Source organism: Aquarana catesbeiana, linkage group LG08 (genome assembly GCF_042186555.1).
Source record: "Aquarana catesbeiana isolate 2022-GZ linkage group LG08, ASM4218655v1, whole genome shotgun sequence".
NCBI classification, from domain to species: Eukaryota; Metazoa; Chordata; class Amphibia; order Anura; family Ranidae; genus Aquarana; species Aquarana catesbeiana.
This window is the reverse complement of record NC_133331.1, coordinates 275,727,716-275,742,214: the sequence shown is the minus strand read 5'-3', so window position 1 is coordinate 275,742,214 and position 14,499 is coordinate 275,727,716. Positions and strand designations below refer to the sequence as shown.

The window sequence follows — 14,499 nt, the reverse complement described above, 5'->3', positions numbered from 1 at the left end:
AGGGGACAACAAATTTACACTGTTATACAAGCTGTACACTCACTACTTTACATTGTAGCAAAGTGTCATTTCTTCATTGTTGTCACATGAAAAGATAAAATAAATTATTTACTCACTTTTGTGAGATACTGTAGCTGTCATCATGAAGAAAATAAATTTAGTTGAAATTCTGAGCAATTACAGTAAAAATGTACTTAGTTCCTGGAAGCATTACAACAAAGAAATGACTTCACTTGTTGCCTGGACTTGTCCTTTACAGAGCAAGTTTAGGTCGTCTAAAGAAGGTGTGGAAGGAGGAGGATTATAGTAGTCAAGGTGAAGCCTGAGAGAAACAAATATGACCGGTAGATGTATCAGAAGAACATAGACCGTTTTCTCCATTACAGTCTTTGGTCTAAGTACTTTTGGAGCAACGGAGATTAAGAGAACTGGAGATCAAGAAACTGGATTAGTGAGGGTTATCAGTTGTGAGGTGGGGTTTTTTTTCTTTCTCTTAATACCCTAGTGGCTATCCTGACTACCTTTGTTCAGGGAAGAATATTCGTCCCTGAGCACAAGCAGTCTGCATTCTGGGCATTGGACCTTGGCCACATACTGCTCTAAACAGAAGTACACCGACCTGCACCTTCCAGCCTTAGCAGCTGTCGGGCCTCCCATAGAGTCTGACAGGCTGCCGGCAGCAGGGTTGGAAGGTGTTCCTGTGTCCTCCAGCCTCAGCTAAACACCGGAGCCTCATGCATCGGGGCTAAACGGCCAGTGTGTATGAGGCTTTGGAGGCTAGCTAGATAATGGAGAGCTACTAATGAGCATTTTTTACATGAGCAAAATAATAAAATCACCTTTATATCATCATCCTAAATTTGCCATGGGACTTTGGTTTCCCCCCCTGGAATAGCAATCCCTGCTGGCACTGTATATTACCAGTCAATACAATTTTCAAACTGAAATTAATCATAAATCCCCAAAAGGTGATGGTAGTGTAGTACGTTTATTAAAATCAATAAGTAAAATACAGCCAGTCTTTAGGACTTACATTTTATTGTGCCCAGACCAACACCAGCTCAATCAGCCTGCGTTTATTACAAATCCACCCCGCCACTCTCTCCAAAGGCTTGGCGTGCGTTTCACCTCAAACCGGACATGATGTCGTCAACATCCGGATGTTGATGTTTCGGGGATTTATGATTCCAAGTCCGTTGCATAAAAGTTCACGCATTCTCGGAATCAAGTACAAGCCGGAAGCGCTCAGTCTTGTAAAACTAGCGTTCGTAATGGAGATATCACATGACTATTGAACTTCCTTTTTATCGGCTCGTCGTACGTCTTGTACATCACCACGTTCCCACGTTCGTAATTGTTGGCCAACATTTGAGTGACCGTGTGTATGCAAGACAAGTTAGAGCCAACAACCTTCGAACAAAAATCCACGGTTTTGTTGTCGGAAAGTCCGATTGTGTGTACGGGGCATAAGTGTACAAAATCATTGCAGTTTACACATATTAGAATGCTGGTTCATTTACAGTAACAAAATGGAAGTGCAGCGCTGCACTTCCATTTTGTTATGTTTTATTTTGCAATTGTTTGTTTGCTGTGCTGGCTGCTGTTCATTGCTTAAAGGGACAACACGGTATAATATTTCACTTTTCATTGGTTCATTTACAGTGCCTTAAAAAAGTATTTATACCCCTTGAAATTTTCCACGTTTTGTCAGGTTACAACCAAAAACGTAAATGTATTTTATTGGGATTTTATGTGATAGACCAACACAAAGTGGCACATAATTGTGAAGTAGAAGGAAAATGATAAATGGTTTTCAAATTTTTTTTTTTTACAAATAAATATCTGAAAAGTGTGGCATGCATTTGTAAACAGCCCCCTCTACTCTAATACCACTAACTAAAATCTAGTGGAACCAATTGCCTTCAGAAGTCACCTAATTAGTAAATAGAGTCCACCTGTGTGTAATTTAATCTCAGTATAAATACAGCTGTTCTGTGAAGCCCTTAGTGGTTAGTTAGAGAACCTTAGTGAACAAACAGCATCATTAGCCCCCTTTCACATGGTTGGACTGTTCAGGTCCACCTGTCAGTTTTGACGGCGGACCTGAACGGGCGCTCCATGTTAGTCTATGGAGCGTCGGATGTCAGCGGAGACATGTCCGCTGACATCCGACCCCGTCCGATCCGCTAAAAGCAGACGGATGGGTCTACGTCCAGGTCCGTCGCTGGCGATCGGATCAGGTGAGATCTGACGAAAACTGATCTCCCGCTGAGCCGGCGGACCGAGGCGGGCTCCGTAGAAACGGAGTCCGCCTCATGTGAAAGGGGCCTTAAGGCCAAGGAACACACCAGACAGGATAGGGATAAAGTTGTGGAGAAGTTTAAAGCAGGGTTAGGTTATAAAAAAAATCTCCCAAGCTTTGAACATCTTACGGAGCACTGTTCAAGCCATCATTCGAAAATGGAAAGAGTATGGCACAACTGCAAACCTACCAAGACAGGGCCGTCCACCTAAACTGACAGGCTGGGCAAGGAGAGCATTAATCAGTGAAGCAGCCAAGAGGCCCATGGTAACTCTGGAGAAGCTGCAGAGATCAACAGCTCAGGTGGGAGAATCTGTCCACAGGACAACTATTAGTCGTGCACTCCACAAATCTGGCCTTTATGAAAGCGTGGCAAGAAGAAAGTCATTGTTGGAAGAAAGCCATAAGAAGTCCTGTTTGCAGTTTGCGAGAAGCCATGTGGGAGACACAGCAAACATGTGGAAGAAGGTGCTCTGGTCAGATGAGACCAAAATTGATCTTTTTGGCTTAAAAGCAAAACGCTATGTGTGGTGGAAAACTCTGCACATCACCCTGAACACACCATCCCCACCGTGAAACATAGTGGTGGAAGCATCATGTTGTGGGGATGCTTTTCTTCAGCAGGGACAGGGAAGATGGTCAGAGTTGATGGGAAGATGGATGGAGCCAAATACAGAGCAATCTAAGGTTTTGAGGCTGGCATTTGGTAACTCGAACCTTCAGCTCCCGCCAGGTATTTTCTATTATGGGATTAAGGTCTGGAGAATGGCTAGGCCACTCCAGGACCTTAATCTGCTTCTTCTTGAGCCACTCCTTTGTTGCCTTGGCTGTGTGTTTTGGGTTATTGTCCTGCTGGAAAACCCATCCACGACCCGTTTTCAAGGCCCTGTCTGAGGGAAGGAGGTTCTCATCCAAGATTTGACGGTACATGGCCCGTCCATCGTCCCTTTGATGCTGTGAAGTTGCCCTGTCCCCTTAGCAGAAAAACATCCCCAAAGCATAATGTTTCCACCTCTATGTTTGACAGTGGGGATAGTGTTCTTGGGGTCATAGGTAGCACTCCTCCTCCTCCTCCAAACATGGCGAGTTGAGTTAATGCCAAAGAGCTTTATTTCTTATCGTACATCACGGGACACCCAGCCATAGTAGTTACTATGTGGGTTATAGGCAGGGCCGGATTTACCACAAGGCCACCAAGGCCAGGCCTCGGGGCGGCAGTGGTGTAGGGGCGGCGCCGCTCCTGCAGCGACTTCGCGGCCGCCCCCCCTTTCGTGCTGGCCATTAAAGTCTATTATGGGCACCAGTGCCCATAGAAAAGATGGCCGCGAGCCGACCACGCAACTGCGCATGCGCTGTTCCAAAGCCGGCCGGGCTCGGGAAAATTCGTAAGCGCTCGGCCGGGCGGCGCATGCGCAGTAGCGTGATTGCGCCGCTCGGCGCCATTTTTAAAAAAATTGAGAGTAGCTTGTAGTGTCAGCGGTGCGGCGGCGTGGGAGAAAGATGACATCTCTCATTGCCCGCACCGCTGTTCCGCCCTCCTCCTTCTGATGGCAGGCAGCATGGCAAGGGACATCCCAATCTGGTGGCAAGTGACATCCCCATGTGGTGGCAAGGGACATCCCCATGTGGTGGCAGGCATGGTGGTAAGGGACATCCCCATGTGGTGGCAGGCAGCGTGGCAAGGGACATCCTCATCTGGTGGCAGGCAGCGTGGCAAGTGACATCCCCATCTGGTGGCAGGCATGGTGGCAAGTGACATCCCCATCTGGTGGCAGGCAGCGTGGCAAGTGACATCCCCATCTGGTGGCAGGCATGGTGGCAAGTGACATCCCCATCTGGTGGCAGGCATGGTGGCAAGTGACATCCCCATCTGGTGGCAGGCAGCGTGGCAAGTGACATCCCCATCTGGTGGCAGGCATGGTGGCAAGTGACATCCCCATCTGGTGGCAAGGGACATCCCCATCTGGTGGCAAGGGACATCCCCATGTGGTGGCAGGCATGGTGGCAAGTGACATCCCCATGTGGTGGCAGGCATGGTGGCAAGTGACATCCCCATGTGGTGGCAGGCAGCGTGGCAAGTGACATCCCCATCTGGCGGCAGGCAGCGTGGCAAGGGACATCCCCATCTGGTGGCAGGCAGTGTAGCAAGTGACATCCCCATGTGGTGGCAGGCATGGTGGCAAGTGACATCCCCATGTGGTGGCAGGCATGGTGGCAAGTGACATCCCCATGTGGTGGCAGGCAGCGTGGCAAGTGACATCCCCATCTGGTGGCAGGCATGGTGGCAAGTGACATCCCCATCTGGTGGCAGGCAGCGTGGCAAGGGACATCCCCATCTGGTGGCAGGCAGCGTGGCAAGTGACAAGAGATGGTGGCAAGTGACACGCTCAGGGCTCCCAATGATTCTGCATAATGGTGAGTTGAACTATTTCAGTTTATATTACAATGTAATGATAGAAGTAATGTTTTTCAATCATCCTGACACCATAACAACCATGGTGCCGAGGATGATTGAAGCACTAACACCAGCCATTGCCTTGAAAAATTGCCTGCGAAAAATCCTTACCCCTCGCGCGCTTACCCTGAAGTATTTTTAGTCTGTACAATTAAAGCCAGTTATTTTCAGTGTTCTCGTGTGTGGAGATATGTTTTTAATTGATCTATTGTAGAAGTCATCGATAAAGGACGTGGTGTGTGTGTGTGTGTGGGGGTGGGGGGGGGGGGGGGAGGCGGCATGAAGGACCCGGCCTTGGGGCGGCAAAGGGAGTAAATCCGGGCCTGGTTATAGGCCACCTTCAGGTGATGGACACTGGCACGCCCTAAGATAAAAAGTGCACTCCCTATATAACCCCTCCCACTACTGGGAGTATCTCAGTTTTTTCGCCAGTGTCTAAGGTGTTGGTCACGAGTAAAGATGTGCTGTGCTGAGCTCCACTGGAGCAATCCTTGCTGGGGCTAGCCATGCAGTCGGATCCATTCAAAGTGTCTTTTAGGCCAAATTGAATGGTACCCGGGCCTCCTTTCCGAAGAAACAAGGTTTTGTAAACACTTCTATTTTTAGATAGCTGGACCCCGGGATTCAGTACTTTTTGGTAGTAAGGCCATAAAGTTTTACTGGTGGTGGTGCTATTACAGGTCCAGGATTGTGGGTTTCCTCGAGGATCCCCAGCTCCTGAAGGTTTAACGGAACCCACCGTGTAGGGTGAAGATTGGATCTGTTGGTTTTACCACAGAAAACTCGGCGGGAAAGGTAAGTTGAGTTTTTTCTCTAAGAAATTTTTGAATTCTCTTATGAATGTCTCCTTTTTAAGTTAGTAAATGTTATCATGCTTATGTGTCACCAGTGGGGGCTGTATAGAGCAGACACCTTCTCACGCTTCCTCAGAGAGCTCACGATGTGTCCGGAGCAACAGCTTCCATTTCCTCCAGCCGGCAGCAGACCTTCGGTAAGTCTGGGGGGTTTTCCTCCCACCAGACACCCCCCACCTGTACCATTTGCTACCCCTCTTCAAGAGGAAGAAGCACTAAAAAAAAAAAAAAAAAGAACGGCACGCCGCACTACTCGGCGGCTTCCAGACTCTCCTCGCCATTTTCTCCCCTCTCTGTAAGATCCCATAGGATCAGAGCCCGCGCTCGAGCGGGAAAACTCTTCTTTTTTTTTAAAGAGAGGAGGGGGGCGGGGCTTAGCACAGCGTTGGCGTCCTTCAACGCCCAGCGCAGGAAAGTGTGTTTTTAAAAACATTAGTGTTATTGCTGCAAGCTGCGGAGGGACACAAGAGCGTAGAGGGGCATGTAAGAGGTTGGTGACACAAGCATTCTTTTTGAACACATTTACTATTGCATCAGGCTGAGCATTAATAGCAGCAGCAGTGGCTGACTATTGCTCAAACAATGAATGCGATTTCTTCTGGTAGTACCTCTGCTTTGTGCATCGGGCTATATTCAGAAGGGGGGGGTTGAAACACCCCCAAAAAGGAGCTAAAAGGGTCTCCCTCAAGCTCTGGAAAGCCTACTCTTCAAATGGCATCCTCCCCTGAGAGGGGGTGGCTGGTCAGAGTGAGCATCGGGGCCATGAAATGTTTGCAACTGTTTTCAACACTGCAGCCCCTGTTCATTTTACTTTTTTCCTCAGCAATGGTAGGTTTTTAAAAGAAGTTTAGTGACTTTAATCGCATCCCAGAGTGGTTAATAGCATCCCAGTGTGGTCAAGATGCGACAGGTTCTCTTCCATTTTCCTAGACCCTCAGACTGAGGAACTAGGGGCAGGAGAAGACGATTCCCTCAGGGGACCGTGGTGAGGCCGATGACTCCTCTTCTGAGGTGTCAATTGCGGGAGGGTCAGCTTTCACAATCTGTAAGATTGATGGTACAATTTCTTGCTGAATGATCTGTTCCACATGTACCCTTAACTGAGTGTTTGGGTTTGCTAAAGCCTCCTCAAGCTGTGCATGTTTTTTCCTGTCCATTCTTTGTTGGGAAATGTTTTTTGTATCTGGAGGATCACCCAGATAAGCATTATTTTCCATTCTAAAAAGTTTTCATACTTTATCCTATGGTAGAGAAAATTCACTAAGCGGGGTATACCAGCAATTAACGCTACTATATTCTTTGTGAATGAGTTCAACTTGTCCGACAGACATTACTCAAATACTTAGGGATCCAATAAATAAAAGGTTGAAATTCCTATTAAAAAAAAAAACAAAAAAAACCCACTTTTTTCTCTGGCAGGTTGAGTGGCTCAGCCTGCGTTGACAGTAATTGGTTAATCATTGAGAAACCAGTTTTAACAGGTGTTTAACCGCTTGACATCCGCGCTATAGCCGAATGACGACTACAGCGCGGACCTGAATTCCCGGGAGGCCGTCATATGACGGCCTCCCCTGTGCACGTGCCCTGCGTGCGCCCTGTGATCACCGAGTCACTGAGACTCGGGTGATCACCGATCCAAGTAAGGGGCCGGTCCCGGCCCCTTACCATGTGATCAGCTGTCAGCCAATGACAGCTGATCACATGATCAAAACAAAAGCTCTGTGATCGGTTTTTTTTTCTCCTCGCACTGACAGTGCGAGGAGAAAAAAAAAATGATCACCGGCTCACCAGCAAGGGACATCGGTCCCGAAGAGGAGGAGGCAATAATGCCTCAATTGTGCCACAAGTACCCCCTGCCAGTGCCACCTGACATTGCTAAATCACAGTGCCCACCAGTGCCACGTATCAATGCCCATAAGTGCCACCTATCAATGCCTACAAGTGCCACCTATCAATGCCCACCAGTGGTGCCAATCAGTGCCACCTAGCAGTGTACAAGATCAGTGCCCATTATTGCCACCAATCAGTGCCCATCACTGCCACCCATCAGTGCCCATCACTGCCACCTATCAGTGCCCATTGGTGCCGCCTCATCAGCATACATCAATGAAGGAGAAAAATTACCCTTTTTAGAAATTTTATAACAAAATATAAAAAAAAAAAATTTTTTTTTTTTAAAATTCGGTCTTTTTAAATTTTTTTAACAAAAAATAAAAACCGCAGAGGTGATCAAATACCACCAAAAGAAAGCTCTATTTGTGGGAAAAAAATGATAAAAATTTCATTTGGGTACAGTGTTGTATGACCGCGCAATTGTCATTCAAAGTGCGTCAGCGCTGAAAGCTAAAAATTGGTCTGGATAGGAGGGGGGGTTTAAGTGCCCTGTAAGCAAGTGGTTAAGGTATCCTGCTCAGCAGGTCCAGTAGGCAGCTTTATGTTTGCAATAGTTGCTATGACAGATTGCGCCTTTGCTAAGCGTCATGCAAGAAGCTAGTCTTCCTTTTTGTGGTAAGACAGCTATCTGAGGATATTTTGGATATATACAAAGAATTTCTAAAGAAAGATACCCCTTTTGACTTTTAAATGAAGGACTAATTGTGTTTTTTATTTCAAAGTTTCTTCTTCTGTGCTAGGGGCATCAGCCTCCATGCAGTCACGACGGCCTCCGCCGTCAGGTTCAAAGGGTAATCCTCAGGGTTAACCCCAGGAGCAAAAGAGGTCATGAGAGAGAAAGCCTACAAGATACTGTAGCCTCCTTATGAGGAGATGCCCCCGCTTACTCAATAAAGAGAATTCTTCTACAGTTCTCAGGGATCTGGCAGAAGGAATGTCAAGACGAATGGGGGACTTCCTCAATAGCTCCAACGTACAAACTGGAGTTCCAAGAGTTTCCGTCTCTTCATTTTCTTAGATCAAATGTTCCTAAGGATCCAGGGAAAAAAAAATCTTTCTCTCTAGCATTGGACCATATTTGGCAAAAAGTGTTCATGGTGGCCCCATGTAAGAGCAGAGATTGGGATTTGGTTAAATCCAAATGGACATTCTAGATCTCAAAAATCTAAAATTCAATTGCTGAATATAATCTCTCCCTTTTTACATGAAGATGCAAATCTCCATATACCTATTTCCTCACTCACTAGTAATATTTTCTTTCAAAGTGGAAAATCTTCTTTTTCAGTGTGTAGCTCTGCTTTACGATCTAGCTGCTACACCTCGAGTACAAGGTTCTGGCTCTTTTTCTAGCTAGGTTGAGGGCCTAAGGTGTAACGATTATGGTTTACCTAGTCGATCTGTTCTTGTTAGACCAGTCGGTAGCCTGCTTAGACCAAAAGTATGTTCACCACATTCGACTACCTGGAATATCTCAGCTTAGGAGGAATCTTCTTTAAAAGATGAAGAAGATACTTGGGTCTGATCATAGGTACACCCAGAAAAGGGTGTTCGTAACCCAGGCTAAGATCAGTCCCATAATGGTCTGATCTAGGTAGTCGAAGCAAGATATTTTTCTCCTATTCGACTTTGCGTGAGGTTGTTGGGAAAGATGGTGGCTTCATTTGAGGCCGTTTTTTATGCTTAGTCTTGTTCTAGACTGCTGCAAAGCAGTATCCTATCGGCTTGAAACAGAGAATTCAAACTCTATATTCCCAATGTGTCTGACTCCAAAGCCTACGGCCACATCACCCAGGGTCGGGCCTGGTTAGTACCTGGATTAAAGACCACTTGGAAATACCAGGTGCTGTAGGCTAAGGGCACCGGAGCCTCAGTTTATGGTTAACATCCAAAAATCTGCAAAGGGGAAAATCCTTCTTCAGTTACCTGGGAAATAGTATCAACATATGCCAACCTTTTTTTGTTTAGGTTGGGGGACAGTCCTGAAAGAGGCAGCTGTCCAAGAGAAGTAGCCTAGATCAGAAATGGCCTTGCCCATTAACATTTTAAAAATTCAGGCAGAACACTTGATTCTGAGGCCTGAACGTTCAGTTTAAGTTATTGTCCTGCTAGGAGTCAATCCGTTTATGCCACAGCAATGGCCTATATATTAATCACCAAGGGGGCACAAGAAGTTGTGTGGCCCAGAGAAAGGTGAAGCTTATCCTATCTTGGGAAGAAAACAATGTACTTTGCCTATCGGCAGTTTTCATTCTAGGAATAAGAAAATTGGCAGTGGGACTACTTGAGTCGCCATTAGTTTTTCCTGGGAGAATGGTTCCTTCACCCGATATCTTCCTGTCAATATGTCAAGGATGGGGAATCCCAGACATAGATATGTTTGTGTCCAGGATCAACAAATAAGATTGACAACTTTGTGTCAAGAACAAAGGATCCGCTAGCATGCGCAACGGATGCCTTGCTATTCCTGTGGAATCGGTTATTACTAATTTGTGGATTCCCTCCTATTCTGCCTGCATCCACAACTTCTTCACAGGATCAAGCAGGAAGGGAAGTCATTGATTCTTGTAACCCCAGCGGGGTCCAGGAAATCTTGGGAGATCGTAGAGATGGCAGTAGGGAATCCATGGACCCTACCTTCGCGGCCAGACCTTCTCTCGCAGGGTCCGAAGTTCCATCCTATTTTACAAACGATAAATTTAACTGTTTGGCTATTGAGGCCCACTCTCTGAAAAAGCGTGGGCTGTCAGGTTCGGTGGTTTTCTACCTTGGTTTATGCAGAGCCAGCCTCCATGGTTATATATTATGGAGTCTGGGAAACATATGTTTCCTGGTGTGAAACCAGGAGCTGCATCCCAGGAAATAAGTCTAGGTAGAGTCCTTGATCTTTTCCGCACATGGGGTGAGAAATAAAGTTGGCCTTGAGTGCTTTCTAAGGACAGGTCTCGGCCGTATTATTTCAACGACCACTTGCTTTGCATTCTTTGGTCCATAACTTTATTCAGGGGGTAACTTGGCTTAATCTCCAGTTAGGTAACCCCTGAACCCTTGGGACTTGAATTTAGTTTTGTCGGCATTACAAAACAGCCTTTTTTGGGCCGATACAACATATTCCCTTGGTCCTTTTTTGACAAGGAAATATTTTTTCTAGTAACCATATCTGCTGCAAGAAGGTTGTGTTTCTTCCATTTGCAATTAATCACTACAACTGTCACCCTCTCACCAAGCTGCTTGGTGATGGTCTTGTAGCCCATTCCAGCCCTTATGTAGGTCTACAATCTTGTCCCTGACATCCTTGGACAGCTTTGTGGTCTTGGCCATGGTGCAGAGATTGGATTGATTACCTCTGTGGACAGGTGTCTTTTATACAGGTAACAATCTGAGATTAGGAGCTTGTTACCTGTATGTTACCTGAGAGAGTGCTCCAATCTCCGCTTGTTACCTTCTGAATAGATGACGCCTGGGAGCCAGAGATCTTGCTGATTGATAGAGGATCAAATACTTATTTCACTCATTAAATTTCAAATCAATTTATAACTTTTTTGAAATGTGTTTTTTTTTGGATATTTTTGTTGTCATTTTGTCTCTCACTGTTGAAATAAACCTACCATTAAAATTATAGACTGATCATTTCTTTGTCAGTGGGCAAATGTACAAAATCAGCAGAGGATCAAATACTTTTTTCTATCACTGTACACCAATGTTAAAATTCACCAGTTTATTCAAATGTGTTAAGACAGTGGTAGGCAACCCCCGCCACGGGTGCCGCAAGCGGCACATGAAGCCTCTTTTGCCAGCACTCGACTCCCTCCCCATCAGCAGAGCAGCGCAGGGAAGTGTCAGTGAGACACTAATGCATTCCAATTTCAGAATTACTCACGCCGCACCTGCACTGAGGGGGAGGCACTGTGCCCCCACACATTGTAAAAGAGCGCCACACTTTTTCTCAGTCGCAGGGGCCCAACTTAGGATCCTGCACACAGGCCCACTGCTTTCAGAAAACGCCCCTGACCTGAGCTCATCATTGCGCATCCATTCCAGATTCTAGTATATGACAACACATACAAGCACACGTGGGCTGGATGCGAGAGGTGGATCAGCAGGATGAGTGTGCCAGGAGAGATAGATGTGTCTCATCTCTGCTTCCTTTCACCACTCTGCATATCACGCATATCATAGATGAGATGAGGGTACAGTGGTGGGGAAAATGAGCAGGAGGGGTTCAGAGGTGGGACAGAAGAGCAGGAACGACCACAACACACAGGGATATACAATGTAATACTGACATATAATCACACACATAGGTTGGACTTGATGGATTTGTGTCTGTTTTCAACCTCGCCTACTATGTAACTACAGTATCTCACAAAAGTGAGTACACCTCTTACATTTTTGTAAATATTTTATTCTATCTTTTCATGTGACAACACTGAAGAAATGACACTTTGCTACAATGTAAAGTAGTGAGTGTACAGCTTGTATAACAGTGTAAATTTGCTGTCCCTTAAAATAACTCAACACAGCTATTAATGTGTAAACCGCTGGCAACAAAAGTGAGTACACCCTTAACCACTAGGCGCCCGCGCTATAGCCGAAAGACGGCTACAGCGCCGACTCCAATTGCCGGGAGGGCGTCCCTGGATGTCCTCCTGTTTACTTCCGCATTGCGCGCTCCCGCGGGCACGCATCGCGGAAGTTTTGTGCTGGCCGTGTCCCTCGGACACAGCCAGTCACAGATCGCCGTAAACGGCCAATGACAGCGGCCGTTTACAGTGCGATCGCTCTACCAATGAGAGAGGATCTCATATATAAACATATGAGATCATCTCTCATCGCCGGCTCTCCCTCCTCACACAGAGACAGCGTGTGAGGAGGGAGAGCGGAACCGCTGCGGCGGTAAGTGTAAAAAAAATAAAATAAAAGTGTCCCCACTGTTATCTGTCCTGCCATCTGCCCCTGCCAACTGTCCTGCCATCTGCCCCTGCCATCTGCCCCTGCCATCTGCCCCTGCCATCTGTCCTGCCATCTGTCCCTGCCATCTGACCCTGCCATCTGTCCCCAGTGCCATATGTCCCCAGTGCCATGTATAAGTGCCATCTGTCATCAGTGCCACATAGTGCCATTTGCTATCAGTGCCACCTGTCAGTGTCACGTGCCATCAGTGCCACGTATCAGTGCCATCTGTCATCAGTGTCATCAGTGCCACGTATCAGTGCCATCTGTCATCAGTGTCATCAGTGCCACGTATTAGTGCCATCTGTCAGTGCCATGTATTAGTGCCATCTTTCATCAGTGCCACGTGTCATCAGTGCCACATATTAGTGCCATCTGTCATCAGTGCCATTTGTCATCAGCGCCATGTCATCAGTGCCACATATTAGTGCCATCTGTCATCAGTGTCACGTGTCATCAGTGCCACGTATTAGTGCCATCTGTCAGTGCCACGTATTAGTGCCACATCAGTGTCAGTGCCACGTATCAGTGCCATCTGTCATCAGTGCCACGTATCAGTGCCATTTGTCATCAGTGCCACGTATCGGTGCCATGTATTAGTGCCATCTGTCATCAGTGCCACATCAGTGTCAGTGCCACGTATCAGTGCCATCTGTCATCAGTGCCACGTATCGGTGCCATTTGTCATCAGTGCCACGTCAGTGTCACATGTCATTGTCCTGGTTCTCCAGGGCCTTCAAAGGTGTAATAGGTAGTCAACAAGTCAGATATGTAATTTATGCTCCTAGAACACGTGATGGCGCTCCCTGCATGTTGGGCCTCTCTATGTGGCCAGGCTGTGAAAAAGTCCCACACATGTGGTATCGTAATACTCAGGAGGAGTAGCAGAATGTATTTTGGGGTGTCATTTGTGGTATACACATGCCATGTGAGAGAAATAACCTATTACAATGACAATTTTGTGGGGGGAAAAAAAAAAAAAAATATCTTCATTTTGCAAAGAATTGTGGGAAAAAATGACAACATCAAAAACCTCACCATGCATCTTACTAAATACCTTAGAATGTCTACTTTCAAAAAAGGGGTCATTTGGGGGGTATTTGTACTTTCCTGACTTGTTCGGGTGGCAAGAAATGAGATAGGCCACCAGTACTTCAGATGTGATCAATTTTTTATGATTTGCACCATAACTTGTAGACTCTCTAACTTTCACAAAGACCAAATAATATCCACTAATTTGGGTTATTTTTTACCAAAGATATGTAGCAGTATAAATTGTGGCCAAAATTTATGAAGAAAAATTACTAATTTGCAAAATTTTATCACAGAAACAAAGAAAATGCGTTTTTTTTCAAAATTTTCGGTCTTTTTTCATTTATAGCGCAAAAAATAAAAAACCCAGAGGTGATCAAATACCACCAAAATAAAGCTCTATTTGTATGAAAAAAAGGACAAAAAATTCATTTGGGTACAGTATTACATGACTGAGTAATTGTCATTCAAAGTGTGAGAGCGCTGAAACCTGAAAATTGGTCTGGTCACGAGGGGGGTTTAAGTGCCCAGTTGTCAAGTGGTTAAGTGAAAATGTCCAAATTGGGCCCAAAGTGTCAATGTTTTGTGTGGCCATCATTATTTTCCAGCACTGCCTTAACCCTCTTGGGCATGGAGTTCACCAGAGCTTCACAGGTTGTCACTGGAGTCCTCTTCCACTCCTCCATGATGACATCACAGAGCTGGTGGATGTTAGAGACCTTGCGCTCCTCCACCTTCATTTGAGGATGCCCCACAGATGCTCAATAGGGTTTAGATCTGGAGACATGCTTGGCCAGTCCATCACCTTTACCCTCAGCTTCTTTAGCAAGGCAGTGGTTGTCTTGGAGGTGTGTTGGGGGTCATTATCATGTTGGAATACTGTCCTGCCGCCCAGTCTCCGAAGGGAGGGGATCATGCTCTGCTTCAGTATATCACAGTACATGTTGGCGTTCATGGTTCCCTCAGTGAACTGTAGCTCCCCAGTCCCGGCAGCACTTATGCAGCCCCAGACC

General features: G+C 46.2%; 1 protein-coding gene across 1 annotated transcript in view; it reads left to right on the top strand.

Annotated features, from left to right (window-relative positions):
* Positions 1 to 14,499, top strand: part of LOC141106501 (NACHT, LRR and PYD domains-containing protein 3-like) — a 114,418-nt gene continuing 99,919 nt past the window's right edge. The window contains exons 1-2 of the mRNA XM_073597314.1: positions 1 to 472; positions 5,438 to 5,748. Of these exons, the coding sequence (XP_073453415.1) occupies positions 5,621 to 5,748 (128 nt within the window). The 5' untranslated portion in view covers positions 1 to 472; positions 5,438 to 5,620. The remainder of the gene's footprint in view (positions 473 to 5,437; positions 5,749 to 14,499) is intronic.